General features: G+C 31.6%; 3 protein-coding genes across 3 annotated transcripts; all 3 read right to left on the bottom strand.

Moving 5' to 3' along the window:
* Positions 1-2,717: 2,717 nt before the first annotated feature.
* LOC130813039 (quinone-oxidoreductase homolog, chloroplastic-like) lies at positions 2,718-6,405 on the bottom strand. The gene is made up of 4 exons (XM_057678732.1): positions 5,968-6,405; positions 4,465-4,606; positions 3,931-4,013; positions 2,718-3,671 (listed from the first exon to the last, which is right to left on the bottom strand). Exons 1-4 carry the CDS (start codon positions 6,031-6,033, stop codon positions 2,982-2,984), a joined length of 981 nt encoding a protein of 326 aa, XP_057534715.1. The 5' UTR covers positions 6,034-6,405; the 3' UTR covers positions 2,718-2,981.
* A 1,551-nt stretch (positions 6,406-7,956) lies between these two features.
* On the bottom strand, positions 7,957-12,021 carry LOC130813038 (quinone-oxidoreductase homolog, chloroplastic-like). Its single transcript, XM_057678731.1, has 4 exons — positions 11,535-12,021; positions 9,747-9,888; positions 9,142-9,233; positions 7,957-8,900 (listed from the first exon to the last, which is right to left on the bottom strand). Exons 1-4 carry the CDS (start codon positions 11,598-11,600, stop codon positions 8,211-8,213), a joined length of 990 nt encoding a protein of 329 aa, XP_057534714.1. The 5' UTR covers positions 11,601-12,021; the 3' UTR covers positions 7,957-8,210.
* A 12,380-nt stretch (positions 12,022-24,401) lies between these two features.
* LOC130813610 (transcription termination factor MTERF2, chloroplastic-like) lies at positions 24,402-25,410 on the bottom strand. Its single transcript, XM_057679445.1, has 2 exons — positions 24,884-25,410; positions 24,402-24,732 (listed from the first exon to the last, which is right to left on the bottom strand). The coding sequence occupies exons 1-2, from the start codon at positions 25,408-25,410 to the stop codon at positions 24,402-24,404; spliced, it is 858 nt and encodes a 285-aa protein (XP_057535428.1).
* Positions 25,411-26,534: the final 1,124 nt, after the last annotated feature.

Genomic DNA, 26,534 nt, shown 5'->3' with positions numbered 1-26,534 from the left:
TTAAAGCCATGATAGTTAATGATGTCAACCGATAACATTCAATTTATGCATAACACTATATATTTAGACGTATGTGCTGGTTAAGTGAATAGAAGTCTTGCTACGTAAATAAATTGAAGTAGGTTTAAACCTCCTTAAACACATTTTGTTAAAATATTATTGAAATCCTAGGATTTTGTACTAGATCCGTAAGACCGTCCCTCTATACTCCAAAAAGTAATTATGGGGTCTCGAAGAACCGAAGTCCCGCCATAAATTTTCTTAAAAAATATAGTGAAAACATTGAATATGTTTTTGTCAAATTAGTGTACAAAATCTTGAGTGGGCCATTGCTATATTTGTTATTAGAAGAAATTAAGTGAAGACTGTAGTTAAACCATCTAGAATTAGCAACATAATTTGTCTAAGTATAAATTATATAATAGTTTACTCCTTTTGACTAGTAGAACTCGTATTAAATTTGTTAATCTAGTGTTGTTAGATGTTGAAAAAATATTGGCTATTCCTTATTAATTAGTCCATGTAGGAGTATAGTCGTAGTACTACTAGTATCTTCATGAAGAACATTGAGATTTGGGAAGGAATAAATTTCCGATAAAAATCTTATATAGATTTGATCCATACTATTTTAAAGTGCATTAATTTAATAATAATAAGTATTTTTTAATGGTTATATTTATTACGTAAAAAAAAATAAGTAATTTAATACCTTTAAAATTTGTATATAATAAAATAGTATTGATTAAGTTTATAAAAAACTTTCTTAAATTCCTCATGTATCATCATTATATTGTAGGCACAAACTTTCTCGGTCCGGCGAGCAGCGTTAAGTTTTCAGAAACTAAAAGATGAAATCTTTAAGAGGATGTGTCTCTCTTTGCCTTCTTGTCTTCTTTAGTCATACAAGTATAATAAACGATAATGAAGGTTCAAAACCATCTAGAACCACCGACAAACTCAATTTCTAAAAGTTCAATGAATATAATTAAAAATGGTAAGTTAATTGGATTTGTTTTATTTGATTATGTCCGAACAACAAATAAGAATGATAAAATAGAAGGTAAGTTAAAAAAAAATTAGTGTTTAACGTGGCTCCGATACCATGAGAAAACTATAATACGGGAATAATCTGTGTTGTCATTTCATTAACTCCAACCAATATCTATATAATACAAGATGATAATCGTAGAATTAGTAAAAACCGTCACCAAACCGTCACCAAAGATAATGAAACTGCTGAAAGTGTGATAATGAAACCGTCACCAAATATCTGATGTATACCGCGGAGTGCACATATCCTCAATAAATTTATTTTAAGGAAAGAAAGCACAAATATTAATTGTTCTATATTCTATCATTTGACGCATGTACCTAAAATTAGTCGAGGAAAGTGGGAAGGAGTAAATTCCTCTTGTGTGTTGTCATGCTTGGCCACAAAATACGCCCGTATTTTCTTCCAATGCAAGGTAACTTTTTGATCTAGCTAAATATTTTGATGAGTTTTCAAGAAAAAAATGTCTTATCTTATGAAGAATATGTTTGTCATACTTCTCTTCGGTATAACCAAACACATTTACGACTAAAATAATTTTAAAATTTGAAAATTTACCTATTGTAAAAAAATGTGATGAAGAAAATTTAATCATTTATTAATTAAATCTCAACTTATATGCTAGTTTCTTTTTCACTCGTTTTTATTAATTCATACTTTACAATTATACAAGAAAAAAATATATCAGAAGCATTACGAGGATATTGATATAGGAATAATTTCAAAAATTTACTATTTAGCATATAGTAAAACCGAGAAATTGTAATAAAAAAATTATTTATGGAAGATTGAAAAGACAAGAAAATTTATTACTCCTATTTTAGAGTAGGGTGTTTCTATTCTAACGATTGAATTTATTGTGTTAAGTTATAGTTTAAGTCCATGGTTCAATGGGTTCAATTCAATGACATTGGTTCATGAGCTGAGGTGATAATCGACAAAGGAAGCTACAAGTATGGTATTTAAAAACATATACTCGTTTTGTATGACACTGTTTTGTTATAAGAGTCTATATGATTAGTCTATTTTATTAATTGATCACTTTAAAATCATAAATAATCACTTTAATATACTAAATGTACATAGATTAGTTTAATAGAGATGGTGTTACCATAAGACCGTCTTATTTACGAATTTAAAATTCGGAAAAGTTTATCTCTGATTAGAAATTTGTTTATTATCTTTTATTGTTCATTAACTTATCTTTTTATAGGACATCAATTATAAGTAAATAAATGGTATCACTCATCAAATTGATTAAGTCAAATAACCCACAAGATATAAAACTCAAAAGAGCCAAGATTACACACCAATTTAAACACATAAATTTAGCTACTTCTCCATATTTAAATTTTGAGCTCGGAAACTATAAGTTTTATTAATCAATACAAAATAGACACGAAGGAGGAAATAGTTTTATTTGGATGAATTTTGTTAAATGTTGAGGTCTTTATTACTTGTAATATTTGTGATCTTATACTCATAATTTGTATTCTAACATCCAATATTCTTTTTCTTTGCCGATTATCATCATCATCACCAAGCATATACTACGCAAATACTAAGCGAATAAGCGGTGTGAGGAGAAATAAAAGATGGCATAACATACTCTGATCATTGAAAATAAAGAGATAGTGACCAATAAAATCTCGTCTCAAGAAAGACCTGCAAATGATGACCCAAATTTCACCATAGGCACGAAAATTACATGTATACATAATGTTAATCATTAATTATCACAAAATGTACAATTACAAGTATACAAGCTAGATTTGCAGAAACAACAATAGCACAAAACCTATTAAGTATCCCCTCAAAAAAACCATTCACCCAAGCAGAAGAAAACTATGACTGCAGCAACTAGTTTTATATAGAAGTACTTGAAAGTTTATAATCTTCATGCAAACTGTAGCATCTGGATAATTTCTATTCAACACTCTATTACAATCTTCCCTGTAGCATGTCCACTCATTATCCTCTCCCAACCAACTTCAGCTTCGTTCAAGGGATGTTTCGAGTCTATCACTGATTTAAGCTTCCCTTCCTTAACCAAATTCACAATATATTCTAAGTTCTCTTTCTTTGGTATCAGAAGCAGAGGAACTAGCTGTTTCTTGGAGAATGTCAGCATCTTCATAGCAAATGTAAGCATAGCACTCGGGCCTGGAGTCAAATCGATCACCTTACCTCCTTCAGTCAGATTGGGCTCAAATGTCGCCCAAGGAATTCCTGTTGCACCGTGGATCACATAATCGTATTTCTTTCCTGACGGGCTTTTCAAGGAAGCTCCTTCCTGGGTCTTATAGTCAAGGACCTCATCGGCACCTAAGCCCTTCACAAAATCTAGGTTGCGAGCCCCACATGTCGCTGTTACATGTGTATTTCCAAGTTTTGCCAACTGCACTGCATAATGGCCAACGCCTCCTGATGCGGCTGTGACCAAAATGTTCTTCCTTTCTCCACTTCCATCAAGCTTGATGTTGGCAAACTCGGTAAGAGCCTTGTGAGCAGTAAGGGCAGCAACCGGTAGAGCTGCACCTTCGGGCGCTGATACTTCAGGAGGTCTTACAACTGTCAGTTTCTCTTTCGCAATAGTATACTCAGCCAGTGCACCCCAAGCCTGTCATTCAAAAAATAACAGTCAAGTTTTTGAGATATAGTGAATGTGACGAAATTCTAAGCCACACTGAAATCAAAGAAGGGGCAAAGATGCATTGTTCTACACAAAGTTTCATATGCAATAATACAAAAAATGTGAGTAAGAGTAGTGCGCAGAAGATAAAGAACCAAACTGACCTAAAAATAAGTTCAGAGTATGCCCTAATTAGTGGACTAGCAGCTGGTTGAATAAAACAAGAAAAAGGAAGCAAGAAACTTACAGCATAGGCCACGACCTTGTCCCCAATTTTAAGGTTCTTCACACCAGATCCAGCCTGGACTACCTCCCCAGCAACATCACTTCCTAAACCAACAAATAAGTCATCGTACTAAAGCATTTGTCTGAAATATGAAAATAATTTATTTATTGAAAGGACAACCTCATTGGAAGTGTTTCAGGATTCTAGAACCAGTTACGAAAATAATCGAGTTATTAAAAACATAGGGTTCACGCAATCTGAAACTAGCAACTTAAACAAGGAGCTCTTCAAATATGCATTTAAATTGTTTGAATCTTGAACTCTCCAACTCATATAATGTTCTTGAAGGGGTTCAGAAGGGGAATGGAATTTAAAATTTCACGGAACTCAACCTTATGCTCACAACGAGCAATGATACCCAATCCAATATCAAGCTTTCATAAATTTGAAAGGAAGATGAACATCAAGCTGAAAGTACAATATTTGAAATTTGAAGCGTGCTCTTCAGCTTTGAGGATACAATACAAATTTAGAAACATATGCAAAAGGAAAAACCTGGTATAGTAGGGAACTTCCGAGGTAACAAGGGCCGAAGCATGCCCTTCTGTATTTTCCAATCAATTGGGTTCAAAGAAGCTGCCTCAACTTTTAGCAGGACCTCATCAGCCTTTGGTTCCAGAAGAGCAACCTCAACATGCTGCAACAATCAACAACAATCATTAGAGAACATTTGAGTTTAAGTTAATCCTGTGCTTTGCTATAATTTTACTAGTCTATGAAACAAATGATTCCAGCATCAGCAATTAACTTCAAGTAAAAATACGACCAGCAAATGTAAAACAGAAAGTTGAGAGTAAGTACAATGACTCTCTACTCTTCTAACTGACCATATTAAGCTAAGTCAAGCTATTAGCGATCAGAATATACCACCACCTTTGAGCATAACAAGTACGGGCAAAATTTACCAAATGCTCTTATTCTAACTCTGCCTTCCTTTACATTTTCTCTTCTTTTGTTTGCTGCTATAGTATTGCCTATTGTTACATAACAAACACTCATCCATCCCCCTCATTTTGATACAATCATAGCAAAAAGCTCTTATATTGGGTTGCAAGATATAACAAATTAAAAAGGAGAAAGGAGTAAAAATATAGGATATACCACATTGCTTTTCTCTTTATTTCATCTCACAGAAACACATTCTCTCCTCTCACCTAACACCTCTTTCCTCATATGTCATAGTCTCATAGATTTGATAAAAGGGCATCAAACAATACCAAAACAGATCAAGTATTAATGAAGTTCAAAACTAGCTACTCTAATAATACCAAAAACAGATCAAAACTAGGTACTCTAACGGCTGGTTGGTTGTTGGTATTAAATAGTAGGATTGGAAAAGAAAAGTTAACTTTAGTTTCAGTAGGAAAATTTATCAACAAATCTAATAGTCTATGTTTGTTCTACTTCAATTACCTCTTTTTTTTTTTACCAAAATTATTCCAATGAATTAGCCATGGTGATGTGGTATAGATGATTATGGAAAATTGTGAAAAAACTTTTTTTTAAGAATTAAAGTTTCATCACTACAAGATATTTCTTAAAAAATTAAATTTCAAATTATTTTCACAACTACCGTTTAATACGACAACCTAAATGGGTATTAAGTCACATGCTATACTTCTATAATCTAATGAAACAACTAGCATTTTCTTCAAGCCTCTATATCATTTCTCTATACAAGTACATATTAAAGGCCAACATAAAACTCAGTCAAAAAAATCCCCAATTTGCTGTTGCTTTATTGCTAAAAATTGAAACCTAAGCATCCTCTCAATTCTGTCAAACAGTAAAATAATGATTACAGAATTTCAAGTTTTCAACGCATATAAAACGTTAATTTCATTGGTTAATCACACTAGTTTTCTCTAATCCCTCCAAAAGAACCAACATCAAACTGGACAGGTATATCGATCATAAGCAAAACAAAAGCCAGACATTGCAGAAATTACTATAGAATTAGCAATAAGCAAATATGAAAAAAAAAATAGGAGGAAAAACCTTTAAGGCCTGAGCTCCACCACCATAGCCAGAATACTGTACCGCGTGCATTAATTTGCCAGTCATTTGCGCGTCAGATTTTTACTCGACCACTAACCAGTAGCCAGCACTGATGAAGATTTCTTGCGATCCTTTTGTTTCCGTCTGCAATGGTAATTTCTTATTGATGATTGATTTTTTAGGGTTTGTGTTTTCATCCATTGATTTCAATGGCTGTATTTACGACAGATGACAAAGAATATGTGGTTCTGCACTGCCCTGCTGATGAACCTCACATAATGCGTATGTTGTGCTGTTACACCCAAAATTTATCTACTACTATTTACTACGACGCTTCTGGAAACAACTCTCTAATCTCTGCTGTCTAGAAACAATTTCTCCATTGTCAATTGGGAAGAAAATTTATATGAAACTAAAATAATTTGATTAAGTATTTTGATTTTGTTTTCTGTTCTTATTTGCTTTGGTTTAAATCAAAATTCATTATTTTCGTGTTTTTTTTCAAAGAACCAAATCAATCAAACGCTTAAGCTGAGGTTGAGGCCTAAAATAATATTATATATTCTAACACGCCCCCTCACACGATAGCACATTGGGTTAGAAATATGGATGCAGCACTGGTCCTTCTCACACCTAGCGCTAAATATTTTGCTTTAAATGAGGGTGGTTGAAATTCGAACCCGTGACCTCTTGTTACGTTGATTTTTGATACCATGTCAAAAAACGAAGTTTAAGCTAACAGTTGAGACCCAAAATATGTCGTAACAACTTGATTTTTGATAATCAATTTCACAACAACTTGCACATAAGATCGATCAATACAAAAATGCGGATAATCAAATTTAACATCACCCAACTTGTTGTTGATCGAAACTAAATTAACTTACTAACTTACTAACTTACTAGTATTTAACAAAAATCAACAGTGACTCGAGATCAATCAATTACATGTATTTTTTACATGGTTTTTAAAGCATAATTCACTCTCAATATCTATAACTATGTTTAAATAAAAATTTATATATATATATATATATATATATATATATATATATATATATATATATATTAATTCTTTATATCGTGACGAGTATAACAAGATTACACATAAATATATTTTGACTAAACGATAATGAAACAAATTAGTTTGAGAGAATTAGGACTTTTCTCTTATTTCTGAATGAATTGTCTCATTACATAGCTTGGATTATCTACTAATATAATTACTATAATTACATTGCTAAATTATAGCCTAAATATACTGAAAATATTCTAATTATCTTATTTACTATATGTACAAATATCCGTTATTTTCTACACTCCCCCTCAAGTTAAATCGTAGGATCTCCTACGTTCAACTTGCTCAAGACTTCTGAAAAAGTTTTGCATGCATTGCCTTTGTTAATATGTTTGTTGGTTGATCTTTAGATCGGACAAAGGAAAGACAGGCGAGTCCTGCTTCTAGTTTTTCTTTTATAAAGTGTCTATCTACCTCTACATGTTTTGTTCAATCATGTTGTACTGGATTTTCTGAAATGCTGATAGCAGCCTTGTTATCACAAATAAGTCTACAAGTCTTCTTTAGAGAGAACCCTAATTCAGTTAATAGCTTTTTGATCCATAGGATTCATATATCCCTCGAACAATACCTCGGAATTCCGCCTCTGCACTTGAGAGAACAACCACTTTTTGTTCTTGTTTCTCCATGTAACAAGATTACCTCCGACTAATGTTGATCTTCGACAATTAAGATTCCCTTCCCAGTCTACATTTGTGTATGCTTCTATCTCCAAATTTATACCTTTCTGAAATGATACTCCTACTCCAACTGTCCCTTTTAGATATCCGATGATGCGAAGAGTTGCACTCATACTCCTACTCCTATTCATACTCTTAAGATAAGAGGGAGTACTATATATATGCCGAAATCAAAGACATGACATGAGCCACATGAAGTATAACACCAAAACTACTCAAAAACAAAAAGTATAACACCAAAATAACTGAAAAATTTATAATTACATTATAATAATACAATCTCCTATTAATTTAAAATATATACACTAAACTAATTCACACCTGAAAAAAAGAGAATGTATCACTTTTTACAGAAAACATAGACCATATGTATAACAAAAATGAACAAATCTGATATGTATATCCGGCAAAAAAAAATGCTGAAGCGAAAATGTGCAAATAATATCAATACATATTTTTCTAGTCCATCAACATATATTTTTTATTCAAGGCTCAATTATAATCTTGCCTGTAGCATGTCCACTCATAACGATAGCCCAAGCATCTTCAGCTTTACTTAGGGGATGCCTCGAGTCTACAACTGTTTTAAGTTTCCCTTCCTTAGCCAAATTCAGCACAAATTCAAGGTTCTCTGTCTTAGAAGTAAGAAACATAGGCAGCAGCTGCTTCTTGGAGAATGTTAGCCTCTGCTTTGCGGCCGTCATGAAGGCACCTAAGCCGGGCGTCAAGTCAATCACCTTACCATTTGCACTCAAATTAGGCTCAAATGTAGACCAAGAGATGCCCATAGCACAATGGATTACATAATCATATTTCTTTCCTGATGGACTTTGAAGCGATGCACCTTCCGGGGTCTTGTAGTCGACAACCTCATCTGCACCTAACTCCTTGACCAAGTTTAGGTTGCGGGTCCCACACGTGGCTGTAACATGGGTGTTTCCAAGCTTCGCCAGCTGAACTGCGTAGTGGCCCACACCTCCAGAGGCAGCTGTGACTAATATGTTCTTTCTTTCACCTGTTTTATCGAGCTTGATGCCTGCACCCTGGGTGAGAGCTTGGTGAGCAGTAAGGGCTGCAAGAGGTATGGCTGCACCTTCAGCTGCTGATACTTCTTGTGGTCTAGTCACCGTTAGGTTCTCCTTTGCCACCACATATTCAGCTAGTGCGCCTCCAGCCTGTCAGTCAACATTTAACCAGTCACATTTTCCCATTTTGGATCTACAAACTGATAGATCATATAAAATATTAGAGGCTACAACCATCAACATAAACTTTTGGTTAAGCTGATGGGTTATAGTCTCGGGATATGTTATACACTCTCACAAGTCAGATTAAGGCTCAATATTACGATATTATGACCGATCCAATTTATCGACAATGCAATAACCAAATAGAACAAGGTATTGAGCAACTTACAACATGACTAAACAGGGTCACCACCTTGTCACCAGCATTGAACTTCTTTGCAGTTGATCCAACCTGGACTACTTCCCCTGCAATATCAGTTCCTGAACCAACAAATAATAGTGGTCTACTTTAGCAGTGAGAAACAATCTTGAAATGTACAATCATCATCATTGTAATCAGTGTATCCCGCTCATATAAACTATGATTAGGCTCTAGGGATGGATGGAGGACGGTAACCCATACCCACAAAAGAGAGTGCGGCCAAAGAGTCTCTCGGCTCGAGAAAGACGCCAGATAGAAAGATTCTCATATTTGTGATGTACAATCATAGGTTTGAATATCAATTGTGCAATACTAACGCCATTAAGGTAAGATTCAAGAGATACGTCCATTCTCGATGGAAATAAAGGGTTATGGATCTTTGATTTCAGATTACAATCGACTATATTAAAATGATGCACTAAATCATGCTAACTTTTTATTCATAAATTGCAAATAATGTTTGTTACCAAAATCAATTAAAAAACCTTGTTGATATCACTAACAAGGTAATGAAATGCTTTATTTGAGCGTCAAGAGATAAATGATTCAAGAAAAATTGCAGTAAAACAAACCTGGTATATAAGGGAATTTTCTAGGCAAGAAAGGACGAACTATGCCTTTCTGAATCTTCCAATCAAACGCATTTAAAGATGCAGCCTCAACTTTAATCAATACCTCATCAGGTTTTGGTTTAGGAACAGAAATCTCAACGTGCTGCAATACACACAACCCTCATTACATGCGGGACAATTCGTATGTGGGCAACAACCCCGTGTACTTAAAAAATTTTTAGCTCACCAGAAGGGTTACAAATGTTATTGAGAAGAAACATCTGATTAAAGACTCTTTAACTAGTGTTTAATAAAATACTTTATAACCATGTTCGAATTATGAAAATGGAGCAACTTAATCAATGAAGAGAAGAGACAAATGAGTTTCGCCCATAAAAACATTTGTAACGGCAAGATTTACTCCTCAGGCTTATAAATTGGTACAATAAACACTTAAAAAATACCTCCGCTATGTGTGCGAGCTTTTCAAGTCATATGGTAATATGGTGTAAATAGAAAGAGACGAGAAATAAATAATATAGAAACTATTACTGCAAGAACCAAACTACTCCTGTGTGAAGGTGATGGTTCAATGACTCAAGCCAAGGCACACCATGTTATGACCAATGATGGGATGCAAGGATGTTGAGTGCATTTAAGTGAGGACTTCAAGGAAGCAATGAAGAAGAATCGTTGTTGTGCATGATGGAGTAACAAAGAACAAGATGTGAGTATATAAAAAAATGTCTTAGAACAAGGTAAGAAGATACACAATATTGATTGAGGCATGAAGAACTAGGAAGTTGCCTTAAACGAGGCAAACAATAGAAGAAGTCGGATAATGATGAAGGCATGGTGCTCGTTCAAGCACATATAGTGCTCGTCCGAGTACCCTAGTGCAGGGCCCAAAATTAACTTTATGTTTTGCATTATGCTTGGTAGGCAAGTTTGTCCTTTGAACTGGGGTTTATTCTAAACGTTTGGGGCTATATATAATCCCTAAATCAAGTTTTGAGTGATTGAGGGAGGCTAATACATGAGAGTTAACTAGGATAGATAGCCATTAGAGTTTCTCCATTATATTAGAGAGAGTTTCTACAAAAAAGTATAAACTTTGTGCTTGAGAGATTGTTCTCAAGTGTGTGAGTGGTTGAATCAATGATAGAATATTGATTGATTAATAATATATAACTTTGTTTGAGTATTAATCTTGTGTGAGTGTTTATACATTTTTTTTCACTATCTTATGCACCCCCTATTGCCATTAGGTACCTTCCTGTCAAGGAACCAATTCAACCAAAAGTTTAAGCTGATGATTGAAGTCTCTATATATGTTAATACTCTAACACGCTCCCTCACACGAGAGTCTATTGGACTAGAAGTGTGGATACAACACATACCATGTCAAGGAACTAATTCAACCAAAACTTAAGCTGATGGTTGAGGTACCATGATATATTATACTTCCTCCATTCCTCTGTATTTGCTACATTTGATTTTTTACGCAACCCAATGTGTTATTTTGATCATTTATATACTATAGTCTATACACGTTTAAAAATTATAAAAACTTCATATTATAAAAGTATGCAATTACACGATTTAAACAAGATTCTACTTTACTATATTATTTCTTACACATTAGCCATAATATATTAAATAAACTTAAACGACAAATAGTGTCAAAAACCCTTATGTATAGAGTATTTCATAACGGACGAAGTATACTCTAACACTTCCCTTTCAGAAACCATATTTAGAAATTCATACATAAAAGTTAAGAATCCAAAAGGAGAACGAGAAAAGTACCTTCAAGCCAGAAGCTCCACCACCATATTTAGAATACTGAACTGCTCTCATCAATTTTCCAGCCATTTGCTCGATAATCGGACAGAACAATTGAAGAACAATAATGGCTAAAACATCATCGTATTTAGTAGTGAAATAGTGGTAGTCTAAATGTATTTGCAGTGGGCAGAGATTTCAATTGTTTCTGTAAACAAGTGAAATATTCATAGTCGTTGATTTAAAGTTGACTAAAAAGGAACGTACTCCGTTGGATTCCGCCGCCATAGAAGAACATGGTATCGTGGGCAGCAGCAGTACCTCATGTTGGTATTTGATCTTGCTTTGAATTATCTTCCCAATTTGAATGAAATCTGGATTTTTGGGCTTTAATCGCAACTTGAACCAATTTTGATTTGATAGACTCACTGGTTTTCATGGGTTTTGTTGAGGGGTGTTTAAAACAAATTCGACGATCTGATAGTTATACAACCTTGTTATCAAATTACATTTGACTCGATTTAAAAATGAATTTATAATTATATAAAAAAACCAATATGGATACAAGACTTAATTTATAATCTATCCGAAATACCTGATCAGAAATCGACTTAATGATCCGAATGAACGCATCTAGTTAACATCTTTTGTTTATTTGAGTTTTGAATTTTGGCATATTAGTTAGGACAAAAAGTCAAAAAAAAATAGTTTTCATCATCGTACTTGGTGTATCTCCCTCTTAGAAAACTATTATCAGAATTTGAGGGGAAGGAAGACGATAATTCATATCTATTAATGAGGATGCAACCACACAATCTCCTGACTTGAAATTGATCTTTAAAATGATAGATTCCTGCAACAAAGAGGGGTGAGTGAGTGAAAACATAGTAAATGACTTGTTATTTAGGATTACTTCAATATTTATTTTCAAAATCATAGAAATACGATATAAAAGTACTCCATCCATTCTACTTATTTTGCATCATTTATATTTTAAATAATGATCCGTTTTTTTCTTTTAATTTCATCTATAAGTTTTAACTCTGATTTTATTTCATCCACAATACATCCTCTTTCTCTTTATTTATTATCAATATTTTTTTTATTACTTAGCACTCTATTTCTCTTTGATACAAAATCAAAGGAATGGAGTAGACGAGTAATATGTTCTATAATGAATAAAAATAGTAAAATTTAATGGAAAAATAATAAAATAAAAAAACTAACAACTAAATAGTAAAAAAAAAAAAAGATTCCTATCATATTACATCTTTAAAAAGTCATATATATATATATATATATATATATATATATATATATATATATATATATATATATATATATATATATATATATATATATATATATATATATATATATATATATATATATATATATATATATATATTTTAAATGACATGTCACCTTGGTCCATTTAATATTAATGCGTTTCCGTTTTTTAATCTTTTTATTTTCAAGTTATATGATATAGAAGTAATCTATAACGAATAAAAAATAATCAAATTTATTGAAAAAATAATAAAATCAAAAAACTAACAACTGCAAAGTAAAAACACAAATTCTTGTGAGAGATGGTCTCTTTGAGAAACTATCTCTAATTGGGCCGGCCTATTTTATATTTTTAAAAATATTGTAAGTAGGAATTAAGAATAATATAAACAGACATTTAAGATATTGGAAATATGCATTAAGGATACGATAAGTAAACATTAAGGATAAAATAAGTAGGCATTAAGAATACAGTAAGTAGGTATTAATCTTTAATGAGTTGGACTTGAGATACGTCTCTCAAAGAAACGGTCTCTCAAGAGACTAGCTAAAGTAAAAGCATACTTTTCTGAATTATTTTTTTAATTACATAAAACAAGAAACAAATACGATAGCTTTTCATTTTAGCTTTTGACTTGTTGATCCACTTTTTTTCTAATAAACTGTTAATAATTAATATCTAATTTTTACCAATTATATCCCTATAATTTAGACATACATTAATATTTTCAGTTGTTTAAATAAGACAATTTAAAAATCCAACAATAATTTGTCAAACACGCCCTATAACTTTCTAGTTACGCCTATAGGTATTTGACAATTTATGGTTTGCACTTCATTGTTCATTTGTTCTTAGTTTGTTGTGGATTTATTTAATTACCTTATTTAACCAACACATAAATAAAACTTTTATATTTAGGTGTTAATTTTTTTTTTTTTGGGTTATTAGGTGTTAAGTTTCATGAATAAGTTAGGTTTTAATAGAGATATCTAATAAAATTAATTATCTCAATTTAATTTAATTTAATTTGTAAATTTTAACCAAATAATTTTCATCCATCGTTTTATAATTGAATCACACCTATATAGGCATTGGCCCAAAAGTAACCAATAATATGTATATCCTTACAAGGCACACAATGCAACATTATAGCGTGAAATCACAATTATGATAGACTGGCGCTGGCGAGTATTGGTCCTGTTCACTATTCAGGGTGATGACTGATGAACAATGGAGTACACTCAACTATATTAGCAAAAGTAATGCGGTGTTATTGGCTGGTGATTCAATTAATTTGGTCCGTGCCCACTTGTCATTTACCCACTGGCCAGCACTAATGTTTTTACATGTTATAATATTAATTTCACAAATTATTGTATGAAGCAGTTTTATAATGCAAGACGTGCTGGATTTATAGATTAGAGATCTTGAGCATGGTAAGCACCAATATAAGCACCAATATATATATATATATATATAATCAAATAAGAAGGATTTTAAAATGAGAAGGGTGAAAAAGATTTTTATTTGATTTTATTTGGTTACTATATATATAAAAAATGATACTATGTTATAAATTAAGAACATTTTAAAAATTATTTCTTAGTTACCTTTCTGTGTAATATAGTTATATGAGTTTTTGGCTGAATCGTGACTATAGATTTTTTTTATTTTAGTGAAAATCAAAGGTGTAGAGTCCTTCTTATACTTCTAATTTTTAACCCCTTCTCAGTGGATCCCTCATATATATATATATATATATATATATATATAAACTCCTTCAATGAATACAAATTATAAAAATAAATGAATATATGATGATCATGATACTTACGGGAATTGTTTTCTATTGTTAATTAATCTATTATAAAACCAAGACCCCAAGTCCCCAACCAAACACGAAACCGATAAATTATCCTTTGTTTGCGTATTATCAATTATTTTAAGTTCAAATTAATTATTCTAATCGTCAATTCTAATTCCATATGGCAGCATGATAAATAATGCCCATTGAGAAGTAGTTCATAGATAGGACAGTAAATTAGGTTACTCCGTCGGGTTTTATTAGGTTTGGATATTATCAGGTTTCGGTTTTTTCAGTTAGTATAACACTTCGATTCGGGTCGGTTCAGTTACGGGTTCTAATCGAGTACAGGTTTATATCAAGTTAACATTACACTGGGTCGGTTTTAGTTTCGAATCAGGTCAATTCGAATCAGATTTATACCGGGTTAGTTGAATACAGTTTAGATCCAAATCGGCTATACTGCAGGTCGATTCGAGTTCGGTTAGAATACGGGTCGAGTCATTTTTCATTTTAGGTTAACGTTGAGTCGGGTTATTTTGGGTTCGGGTTGACTTCAGATCGGTTATATCATTTTAGAGTTGTGCATTCGGTTATTCGCCGAATTCAGGTCGGTTGAAATTCAAATCAGTTGAGTTTTTTGTCGATTGAACTTTCTGTTGAAATTGTTTGCTATTGGAGCTTGTGAGTTGTAATAGGTTAATTAAGTTGTCGATTAACAGTCAAATTTGATTCGGTCAAAGTTAGAGTCGATAAGATTTGATTGTGAGTCTACATTTATTGTTTAATTTTAGTTGAACTAAACTTAATTCAACTGATTCAACTTATTTTTAGCCAAACTAAACTTGATGCGGTAGAATAAAACTTTTTTTTGAATGAACAAAACTTGATTATGCTGAACTAAACTTTTTTTTAGATAACTAATTTGATTTGGCTGAATCAAACATTTATTATTGCTAAACTAAACTTGATTCAGCTAAATGAAACTTTTTTTACTTGAACTAAACTTAATTCAGCTTAATCAAACTCCTTTTTTAATAACATAAGCATGATTCATATAGAGTCGGTTCATTTACAAGTCCGATCAATATCGGATCGGTTCAATTATGAGTTTCGATTCATTTCGGGTGGAATTATGTTGAGTACCTATCGGGTTAAAGACAGGTTCGAGTTATAACAGGTCGGGTGTAAATCGAGTTCGGTTAACCACATTGTCAGGTTAATACCGGGCGTGTGTTGTGCTCAAGTCGGGTGACGGTCGATTATGGGTCTAAAATAATCGGGTACATGTTGGGTTATAGGTCAGCATCAGGTCGAGTTTCGGTCGATTTCAGGTCCACACACCTCGAGTCAGCTAATGGGTCGAATGCAGGTTGATTTCGGACGATATTATGGGTCGGATCTATTTTTTACAGCCCTATTCATAGACCATAGTGATTTCCTATTATTTAAATTAGAGGAATCAAAATAAAAGTAAAGAAATACGCACAAAGACAGGAGAAAACTACTGATTTTCTTTTCTATTATTTAGTTTTTAGCACCTTCAACAACGTTTCGTTGTCACGATCATATCAAGTGTAATCTACCAACGGCAGGGGCGGAAAAAATATTTTAAGGCTTAATTTATTTTTTATAAATTTTTAAATTTATGGTAAAGAGATTTTCTTAAACTAAAATAAAAATTCAACACAAATATGTTTTTAAGTATTATAATTAAATAAAAAGATCAGCACAATTTATAACTACGTTAATATTAATTTTATAAAAAGAACTTAAATAAATTTGTTAAAAATTAATTTTTCATCTCTAATGTTAAGAAGGAAGAGAAAAAAAAAGTAATGGATTGATGGAAATACCTCCTCCGTTCTTTTTTGTTCTTCTCGTTTACTTTTTGCATTGTTTTCAAAGTAAATTTTAAGCTTCAATATATCTATATATGCATAATAAATTTATAAAAAATACATAATAAAAAGTAACATTAAAACGAATCTAATGAAATCTCACGTGATGAATATATTTTATCTTCTAAATATATCTTAAAAACCTATCAAACTTCTCTCTCCTTAAGGTGAAATATTCCAAACGTAAAAAACATTAAAGAATGGAGGGAGTAATAAAAAACATAAAAGTTTAAAGGATCGAAAACTTAAGAAATAAAATGCTGATCATTTTTAGTAATTATTGATGTTTAATGAATTGGTGAAAATTAAATGATGTAAGAGAAAATATTTGGAAATTAAAACGATTGCATTGGAAATAGATAAAAGAAAGGTGAGAAAAAATTGTAATTACTAAGGTTTGATTCTATTATCATTAACATGTTAAGTAAAAGCTCTCACCAACTATTCTACCTAATTATTATGTTATTTTATTATAATTTTTTTATATGAGACATTTTAGATTTTAGGGCCCTAGCCTACGGTGAGGTTCGAGGGATCAGATATACATAATTTTATCATTCTTACACACTTTTATGATAATAAGAAGTTATTTTCAATTGTCCCTTGTAGTAAAATAATATCATTTGCAACTTCACATAAATAAATAGTGTATTTAATTTATTAACGAAATTACTTTTTACAATAGTCCATTATAATCCGAAATAAAAAAAATATAAATCTTTGACCCTATAAAAAATAATAAACATTAACTAATAAATAATGGTTAATTTAATTCATGTACGTCAATTTCAATTGGTAAACAAAGAAACCGGCCATGGATACAAGTCAAGCAACCGAGAAAACGAGATAAATTACATTAGAATAACTTGAACAACTAGTAGAGTTGGTCATACACACTCATACCAATTACCAAACCTCAACTACATTGTCGTATCCATTCCTAATCTACTTAATTACGCATCATTAATTAACCTTCTAACAAATTGTTCTAAATGTTAACTTCACCTCTATATATCAATATAGGCTAAACCGAAAAATAAAAGTAAAATGAGTCTATATATATATGGGAGGGATTCATTAAAAAGAGGTTGAAAATGAGAAAGGTAAAAAGGACTTTATACTTTTGATTTCACTAAAATAAAAAGTATCTATGGTCACGATTGAGCCACAAACTCATAATTGTAAAAGTATCTATGTTACACGGAAATGTAACTTTGAAATAATTTTTTAAATGTTCTTAATTTATAACATTGTATATTTGTATATCCTTTTTTTATATATAGTAACCAAACAAAATCAAACAAAAATCCTTCTTATTTGATCCTATATATATATATAATAGGTTTTTTTTTTAATACTACATAAAGTGTTTCTTTAATTCTATCATACGAAAGTGTTTAATAAGAAATGGTGCAATTAAAATACTGAATGTCAAGTATCATGAGTTAATCTATAGTGATGGAGTGCTTATCTTTTCACTCTGGTAATATGGATTTAAATTTCACCACCTGACTTTTAAAGATAATTAATTCTTTCTCCTCAAAATTATCTTTCTAGCCAAATTAAAAAGAAAAAAAAAACAAAAAAAAAACTCTTCAAAATTAGAAAAAGAATGAAATTCTTATAATTAAGAATAAAAACAAATTAGTGTATTATTTGAAGGAGAAAATAATTGTTAACCCTTAATTATTTTAACTTTAATTAACACACAAAATTACACCCCAAAAATAACAAAAAAAAAAAAAAAAACCTCCATCATATGTTAAGCATTTTCTTGAATATAGCCTAAAGCTTCCATGCAATTATTAAGCACGTCAGAAATCAAATTAGAAACCATTTCAACAAATCCTTGAGTAATCTCAGGAACATCATTTAACAAACCTTCAAAAGCATTTTTAGTTTGTTCGATTAAATCTCCAATAGCTGACGATCCAGAAACAATAGAATCTATAATCCCATCCTTAATTACATTAAAAAAAGTAGATAAAATGCTACTAATCACCTCAATAATTATATCAAAAAGCTTCTCTAAGATTGTTCGAAACGCATCAGCTGCTTGTTCAAGGATTCCTTTGGTAGCTTCACCTGGTACTTTGAATGCTTGAATTAAAAGCACCACGAAATATGCTGCTGTTGAGAAGATTGCTTTGGTAATTATGTGGGTAATTAGGTTTATGGATGAGAATATTAGTTTAATTAGCACGGCTAACATGTTAATTAATTGGAATTTACTTATTTATTTATTGGTTTTTATTGATTTAATTATGAGAAGTTTACTGTAAATAGGCGAAGAAGTGAGGACGAAGAAGTAGAGTTGGGTAAATTGTTAGGTTGTTGGTTCGTAAAATATTTTAGTTTGGTTTGGAAGAAAGAAGAAACGGGTGATGTAAGCAATGAAAGCTACAAATATTGTTTTTTAAGTCTAGTTTATACCGTTGAAATTTTATTAGGTTGGATTTGGTGGTAATATGTTGGGTATTTTCTTTATTTTTTCTGTTTTCTTGGAAATATTATGATTGTTGGGTATACTAGAAGTATGATATAGTATCCGTCCAAATTAGCTTCTTTGCCTTAATTTTTTTTATTTATTTTGGAGTAGTTATTTTTATTGAATTTTGTCACATAATACTAATAAAATATAATCTAACTAATTATTTTTACTCCTTAATTATATCCTCGCTTATTTTTAAATTTGCTCAAATTTTCTCCTTTGTTTTATTTTTTATTTTGGAGTAGTTATTTTTAATGCATTTGTCACATAATAATTATAACTTATGATCTAACTTTTTTAATTTCATCACATTTAGCAATGAGACATATTTATTGGGATGTAAGGCTATTATGTAACCCAAATTCTTGTATGAGATGGTTTCGCTGTGAGATATGCCTCTCACTTAAAGTTAATAGCCCAATAATTGTAATTTTTAGCTTATAAGCTTTTTATTTTATAGTCGTCTCACCATGACACAGTCTCATACAAAACAGGTAAAAATTTTCAATTTACAATAGCAACTTCAAAGAGAAAGATAAGTGTAATAGAACATGAATTTAGACTTGTCAAATTTTAATTTGACGTTCTACTAGGACTTTTGACCCTTAAAGTGAAAATAACTCAATTTTAAAACTCAAAAAAATTAGATCAAATTCAACCATTTGAACCATTTTCAATTATCGGACAATATTTTTAACTTCACATCGTCATTTATTATTGAGATCCATTACATTTTTTAGTAAAGTTTTTGAAAATTTTGTGTCAACATTCTTTGCTCTGGCATTAAAAATGGTATATTAGTTTTTTTATGTAGAAATGTTTTCAATAAAAGCAAAGAAAAAAAACTTCACAAATTCTTATGAAAGACAGTCTCTTTAAAAGACTGCTGTCTTAAATGGGCCAGCCTAAATAATAATAAAAAAATAAATTTATTGATTTTGAATTGCTCTTTATTTCTCGTGCCATTTATATCAGTTTTATCATTAAATCAAAATGACTCTTTGAATTTCTCATTAAACTTTCTTACTTTTTCATGAGATTTTCTCTCTTATCTTTCCTCTCTCATCTTGCTCTCATTTTTGTCAATTTCTTCTACCTTCTCCAATCTTTGTGAATTTTTAGCTTCTTCCATTTTCAAATTCCTCTCTTTCATTAATCTTCATCAACAATCTCGCTCAGTTTCGTCAAAGTATTCAGGTATTTGTTAGAATTATGAAGTTTATTTATTTTTCTAGGTTACCAAATTCATTTGGGGTAAATTTTTTGTATTTTTGACATAACTTTTTGAATTGTTCTTATTAATTTTAACGAAAATTAAGGTAGTTTTCTTGCATTTAATTTGTAAACATTTTTGATTTCAGGTATGGATGATGAGGAACTTTAGCTTCTGGCATGTAGAACTTGAGAGAACAACTTAAGCCTCCCCGGTGGTTCACACTTACTGTGGACCTTAAAAGACATTCTCATCGCAACAGTGAAGAGTGTTGATTGTTCTCTCACTAGTCGAAACACAAACTTTCAGAAATAAAGAGTAAACAAAATCACATAAACCCCAAAAAATACAAAAAGTGTTAAAGTGTCCATTATTACTCACATATGAGTTGTTCCATATCGGAGAAAGAAAGGACAACATATGTATGTCAAGAGTAACTTTTACTATTATCAATTGATTTTAATAGTAGACACCGTCTTCTCCTTATTTGATTGCTCATGCCCATTTTCTAGATTCTAAAAATGGTTAATTAAGCATTTTTGTTAACATAACCTAAAGCTTGAATGCAATTATTGAGCACATCAAAGATCAAAGTAGAAACCATTTGAGCGAATCCTTGAATGATCTCATAAGAGACCACATTATTCAACAAAGCTTCAAATGAATTCATGATTTGGTGTATTAATTCTCCAACAGCAGACGATTCAGAAACAATTGTATCAACAATCCCATTAATAATTGCATTTAATAAAGATGATAATAAGGTACTAATCCCCTCCATAATCAAACCAAAAAGCTTCTCAAAGACAGTACGTTAGGCATCAGTACCGTGCTCAACTACCCCGTTTATGTCTTCCCCAGCTGGTTCTTTGAATCCTTGAATTAGGAGTACCACCAAATATGCTGCCATTGACAAGATTGCTTTAGTAATTATGTGACTAATTATGTTTATTGATAAGAAGATTAGTTTTGACACTACAACTGCTAACATCTTATTTAAGCTAATTAATTGGTTTACTGAGAAATAATTAAAGGAAAATGAGTTCGTGTTAATAGATGTTTGAATCGTTAGGTTTCTAGAATTTCACCATTTGAAGGATATAAAATAAATAGTTGATTGGAGGAGTATGTAAATACGTATGCATGCATTCGTTAGGTTTAATAATGAGATTGATCGACAGACTAACTGCATCTAAAGCTACAATTTAACACACAAAGTCATCATGGTATTAGCCATCAACATTAATATATATGAAAAATGTGATTTTTTAGGAAGATTTGACATTGAAATAAAAATAGTCCATATGTTTAATTTATATTTGAAAAATAATAAGGTTAGCTTTTGACATTTTGGACATTTAATTATTATGTGAAATAATTAAAATTATAACAATAAAATAAGAAATTTTTATCCCATTAAGATATCTAATTAAAATATTTATCTTATAATTGATTTTTTTAAACTGAAATAAATAACTAACAAAGACTCATTTCAAATTTCAAATTAAATAAAATAAAACCAATTAATTGTTATGTTAGGTAAATTTTGATAAACAGAAATTTGTATTTGATTAATTTTTAAAAATATTTAAATTATTTAGTTTTTCAAAGATAGTAAAATTTTCAAATTACTATATTATCTTATAAATCTCAATCTAAGGGAGTATCAGATCATAATTTTTTTTTTAAAAAAAAAAATAGTAAATCGGTTTGATGGATGAGACGGATACATTTCCTATATAAGTTAGCATTAGGGCCGTAAAAAAAAACTCAACCTATAATACTGTCCGAAGTAAATCTATACCCAACCCATTAGTTGACCCGAAGTGCGGTGACCTGTAATCGACCGAAACTCAACTTGATGTTTACTCGTAACCCCACATGTACCCAATTATTTCAGACCCATAATCGACCGGCGCATAACTTGAAAACAACCCAAATCCGAGCCAAGATTAACCTGACAATGTGGCTAACCGAGCTCGATTTGTACCAGACCTATTACAACGTTACTCGAACTCGTCTTTAACCTGATAGGTACTCGACAATCGGCATAATCCCACCCGAAAGGACCCATAATCAACACGCGAGATTAACCTGACAATATGGTTAACCGAACTCAAATTGCACCGAACCTTTTACAACTTGAACCCGCTTTTAACCCGATAGGTACTCAACATAATCCCACCCGAATCGACCCAAAACCCACCCCCAAGATTAACTCGACAGTATGGTTAACCAAACTCAATTTGTATCCGTCCTGTTGCAACTCAAACCTATCTTTAAGACGATAAGCACTTGACATAATCCCACCCAAAATGACTCGAAAGACGTAATTGAACTAACTCGCAATTGATAAAAATTATCAAATCGTGAGCAATTAGTAACAATAATGTTTTTAGGGAGGTGGTTTTTAGAGAGGGGAATAGTGGGAATGAAAGTGGGAACAGTAAAGATTGAAGGCGAAGATGCCATGCGCCTTATTCCGTTTCATGATTTTTTTTTGATAACTGCTGTAAGAATCCATTATAGTTTATACCCACCCACAATTTCAGGGTCTTTTCACAAAACTAAAAAATAATTGCATTTTTGTATTTTTTTTTATTTTTAGTATCAGCTACACCAAGGAAAAAATAAGGGAGATACTTAAAGATGTATAATTCATTATATTAATTTGTCCAAATAATTTTATTTATTTTATTTTTGACAATAGTCTGACACTTATTATTATAATAATAATTATTATAATAGATGTTGTCCTAGTCATTTAGTCTTATTAGCTTTTGGCACAAAAACTAGTAAAATAAACATATTGACTTAAAATAGTGGGATATTTATAAATAAAAAAAATATATAAAATCAAACTTAGTGTGATCATATAAGGTAAAAGAATTATTAATTTATATTATGTAAGTTTGTTTAGCTGAAATAGAAAAACAAATGTTTGATTCAACTGAATTAAATTTTTTAAACTAAAATTAAGTTTATTTCAACTGATCAAGTTTTATTCATCTAAAAAATAGTTTAATTCAACTTTTTTTAAGTTTAAACCAAGCTCACCCTATCCCTCGAGCCTTGTAAGATTTACTCCTGAACACTTAAACAAGAGTGAACGTCCTTGAGCCTTATTCTCATCCCCTAAATTAAGAGCGAATTCTGCTTAAAGATGAAAGGATTACATAAAATTTAAGATTCTTCTTTTTTAATCCAAGCATTAGCACACCTCTTACTTGAACATCTCAGTAAATCTTACTTACTACAGGCTTTACATCTCAAATTGCAATCAGTATTAGCTAATGCCAGTAGACTCTGTTTTCAAGTTCTACAATAACAAAGACAGTCATTACTCGTTTATTTACTTTTCATTTTTGTACGCTGAGAAGATGTTCATAGGGTTATGTATGCACAAAAAGCCTGAACCTAAATAAGATAAAATTATCCACCAGGCTCAGCAACACTAGCATATAAGCAAAAACTTTCAATAGCATATCAGTACATTACATTTCATTAACATTCGAAAAAACATTCCGTCACCCAATGTCATTAGCCCATTAAAGTGGCACCTACCTACGCGGAGTTTGGAGAGGTCGAATGTTACCAAACTTCCTTTCAATTTTATGTAATTGGTTCAGCTGTAAAATATGGTGAAGGATGAATAACTAATACACACCAAATTAGAACAATTCCCACCACATCAATGAGAACAAGGGTAAGCCTGGCTATATGATATACCATTGCCACACAATGTTATGCAAGTATATAGACAAGCATTGATTAACTAAGTGAATCTCAGATGATACAAAAGGGACCCCAAATAGAATTAATGTTAAGAATGATCATGCAACAAAACGCTTATACATGAGATTAACTGATATAACTACTGACAGGAAAAAACCAATCCAGCAATTTATTTGTCTAAAGAAACTTACATATTACTGTTGAGAAATCCTAACAGGCTGCATCGCATCTCGTCGGCCGCGTTGTAAAGGTTTTTTAAGAATAACAAACCGATATTTTCTAGTTATAAAAGGGGTAAAAAAAAAGTCGCGTTTTGGGTTGTATCAAGGGATTTCTTATGATTTTGACATATATCTAGGCGTTATGATAACCGCATTACTCCTGTCACTGCTCAACATTTTGTTAACCGCAATCGCGATCGTTACCGCATTTTTACTCTATGAATCCATCTTAATATCAATCAACATCGATTGGGCCGCTGGCAGGCTTCCTGGAGGTGAGAAATATCTTTTCAAGACTGGGAATTGCATCAGAATGCTTTGTAATAAACTGTTCCATGAAAGTCTTTTCAGACTTATTCAGTACCCAAACAAACTTACCTTGAGTTAGATTCTTCTCCTCTAAAATCTTCCAAACAGTACACCTTGGGATTACCCTTTTCTCAATCGAATACGTCAAAAACTTAGGATAACCAATTATAGTCTCCCTATCAACCTTCACAATGTTAACAAAATAATCCATCGCAACCCTAAGTTTCTTTTCTGAGCAAGCCAAACACTGAGGATCTCTAGCAAAGTAGTCATAACCTCATCTTTAGATCAGCCCATGCTCTGTGCTCTCAAAGACCTTCACTTTCTCCTGCCAATTCGATTTGCTTTGGCACAAGATAACTCGAAGGCGGCGTAAAAACCTAGCTTCTTGGGGCTTAATTCCCATACTTTATTAAAATTTCAACTGCATATTCTATCCTTTCCAATTTCTGGTACAAACACCTAGGTTGCAATACTATTAACTCCTCTAATTTATGCCTTGGCACCCCAGATTCACTTAAGTAATCCAATATCCTATTCATGTTCATCCACTTAGAACTAAAAATCCAAGGGCCCCTATGGATAGAAACCACAATCTTTTCAGGATCCTTAGCATACTCCCTCAGATTTGACATTGATGGCTTCAATAAAGAATTTAAACTCCCACACAAAATTGAAGGACAAGCAATCAAAAGCTTGGGAATAAGCAGACCCGAAATTCCATTTTCAGCAAAAAACTTCATCTCAGGGTCAAGGTTAGCTGATAATTTGTTACAAAGAAAAAAAGGGTACAGTTCAACAAGTTTTGTGATTTGGGCATCAGAAAAATGATTGTTTTTTAAGAAAGAAATAACGCAATCAAATTTATACTTGTTCTTCTCATTTAATTTCACCTTTTCTGAAATCGAAATTGCGGAATCAATGAAAGCCCACATAATTTTGTAAAGTATTGGATAGTAAATGATAATTTTGGAGATGGGTTTGAGTGAAAATCAGACGTATTAGTTTTATATGTTCTATAGATAAGATGATGATTATTTAGAGATGTAGATTTTAGAAGAGATATTGAAGAAATGGGTAGATCAAAGAAGCTTTTATGGAGGAACAAAATTACTTTGAGGAGCATTTAAATCGGTGAATAATAGTGTTATTGAGCAGATGAAATTAGCATTGAAAGGAAGAAAGAAAGTTGAAGTAAAACTAAAAACTAGAGAATCAAGTTAATGGCGGGTACCTGAGTATTTTCATGGCTGAATCCTGAGAGAGCGACGCAAAATCTCAGGCTCAGCTACCAATTTTCATGGGTTTTGGTTTTGGATTCAATGTTCCCAGTTTTAGTGTACACGCCATGGAAGAGGAACGGATTACTATTTAAGGTACGTCTTCTTGACTGTTTTAACTTTTCATTGGAAAGTGTTTTGGGCACATTATTAATGGTGGAGAAAATTCTAAAAAACTACATATTCTATACTTGAATTTGCAAAAAACTACTTTATCTAATTTTTTTGCAAAAAACTACCTTATGTAATACTTTTGTTTGCAAAAGACTACCTTCTAACGTTTTTGAGAGCTTGACCGTCAAAAGTAACCGTTGACTATCACGTGTGACGCACGTGACCTCTTAAAACAAACCTTCCTTCTTCATTTCAGACATTCCCAGGTCCCAGCCATTTCCTTCCTCTTCTTCTTCGAAAAATACAGTGCTCTAAGTTCTTCTTACATGAGGATCAATTTCAGCAAGAATCTTCTTCTTTTTCTTGTGCAAGTAATCATCAACAGATTCTTCTACTCGTTTAACAAGTCGTTTCCTAAATTAATCAAATGAAAATAATAAATAATTGTAGTAACAAATCACAAAGAATTCAATTGAACAAACAAGAGAAGAGAAAAAAACGTACTGAAGAAACAGAGTGACATTAACCCCATTAATTTCGACATTAAAAGCAGGAGAGGACCAATGACAAACTCGAACAATGACCTCATCAATTTTTACACTTTTAAACAAGAATTTCAACTCTACATCATCATCAATCAGATTGTTTAAAGCTGAAATGTCAAA

The sequence above is a fragment of the Amaranthus tricolor genome, chromosome 5 (genome assembly GCF_026212465.1).
Source record: "Amaranthus tricolor cultivar Red isolate AtriRed21 chromosome 5, ASM2621246v1, whole genome shotgun sequence".
In the NCBI taxonomy this organism is placed as follows: Eukaryota; Viridiplantae; Streptophyta; class Magnoliopsida; order Caryophyllales; family Amaranthaceae; genus Amaranthus; species Amaranthus tricolor.
Note: the sequence above shows the minus strand (reverse complement) of the source record. Positions and strands in the feature narration are given on the sequence as shown.

Bases quoted from the DNA above. Each gene is read 5' to 3' on its own strand.
- LOC130813039 (XM_057678732.1), bottom strand. From the start codon at position 6,033: ATGACTGGCAAATTAATGCACGCGGTACAGTATTCTGGCTATGGTGGT. The intron at 4,607-5,967 runs GTTTTTCCTCCT...TGATTGTTGCAG, and splicing joins GTGGAGCTCAGGCCTTAAAG to CATGTTGAGGTTGCTCTTCT. The intron at 4,014-4,464 runs GTTTTTCCTTTT...TTGTTGGTTTAG, and splicing joins GAAGTTCCCTACTATACCAG to GAAGTGATGTTGCTGGGGAG.
- LOC130813610 (XM_057679445.1), bottom strand. From the start codon at position 25,410: ATGTGGGCTTTCATTGATTCCGCAATTTCGATTTCAGAAAAGGTGAAA. The intron at 24,733-24,883 runs GTATGGGAATTA...CTACTTTGCTAG, and splicing joins GCAGTTGAAATTTTAATAAA to AGATCCTCAGTGTTTGGCTT.
- LOC130813038 (XM_057678731.1), bottom strand. From the start codon at position 11,600: ATGGCTGGAAAATTGATGAGAGCAGTTCAGTATTCTAAATATGGTGGT. The intron at 9,889-11,534 runs GTACTTTTCTCG...TGTGTATTGCAG, and splicing joins GTGGAGCTTCTGGCTTGAAG to CACGTTGAGATTTCTGTTCC. The intron at 8,901-9,141 runs GTAAGTTGCTCA...GTTGACTGACAG, and splicing joins TGACCCTGTTTAGTCATGTT to GCTGGAGGCGCACTAGCTGA.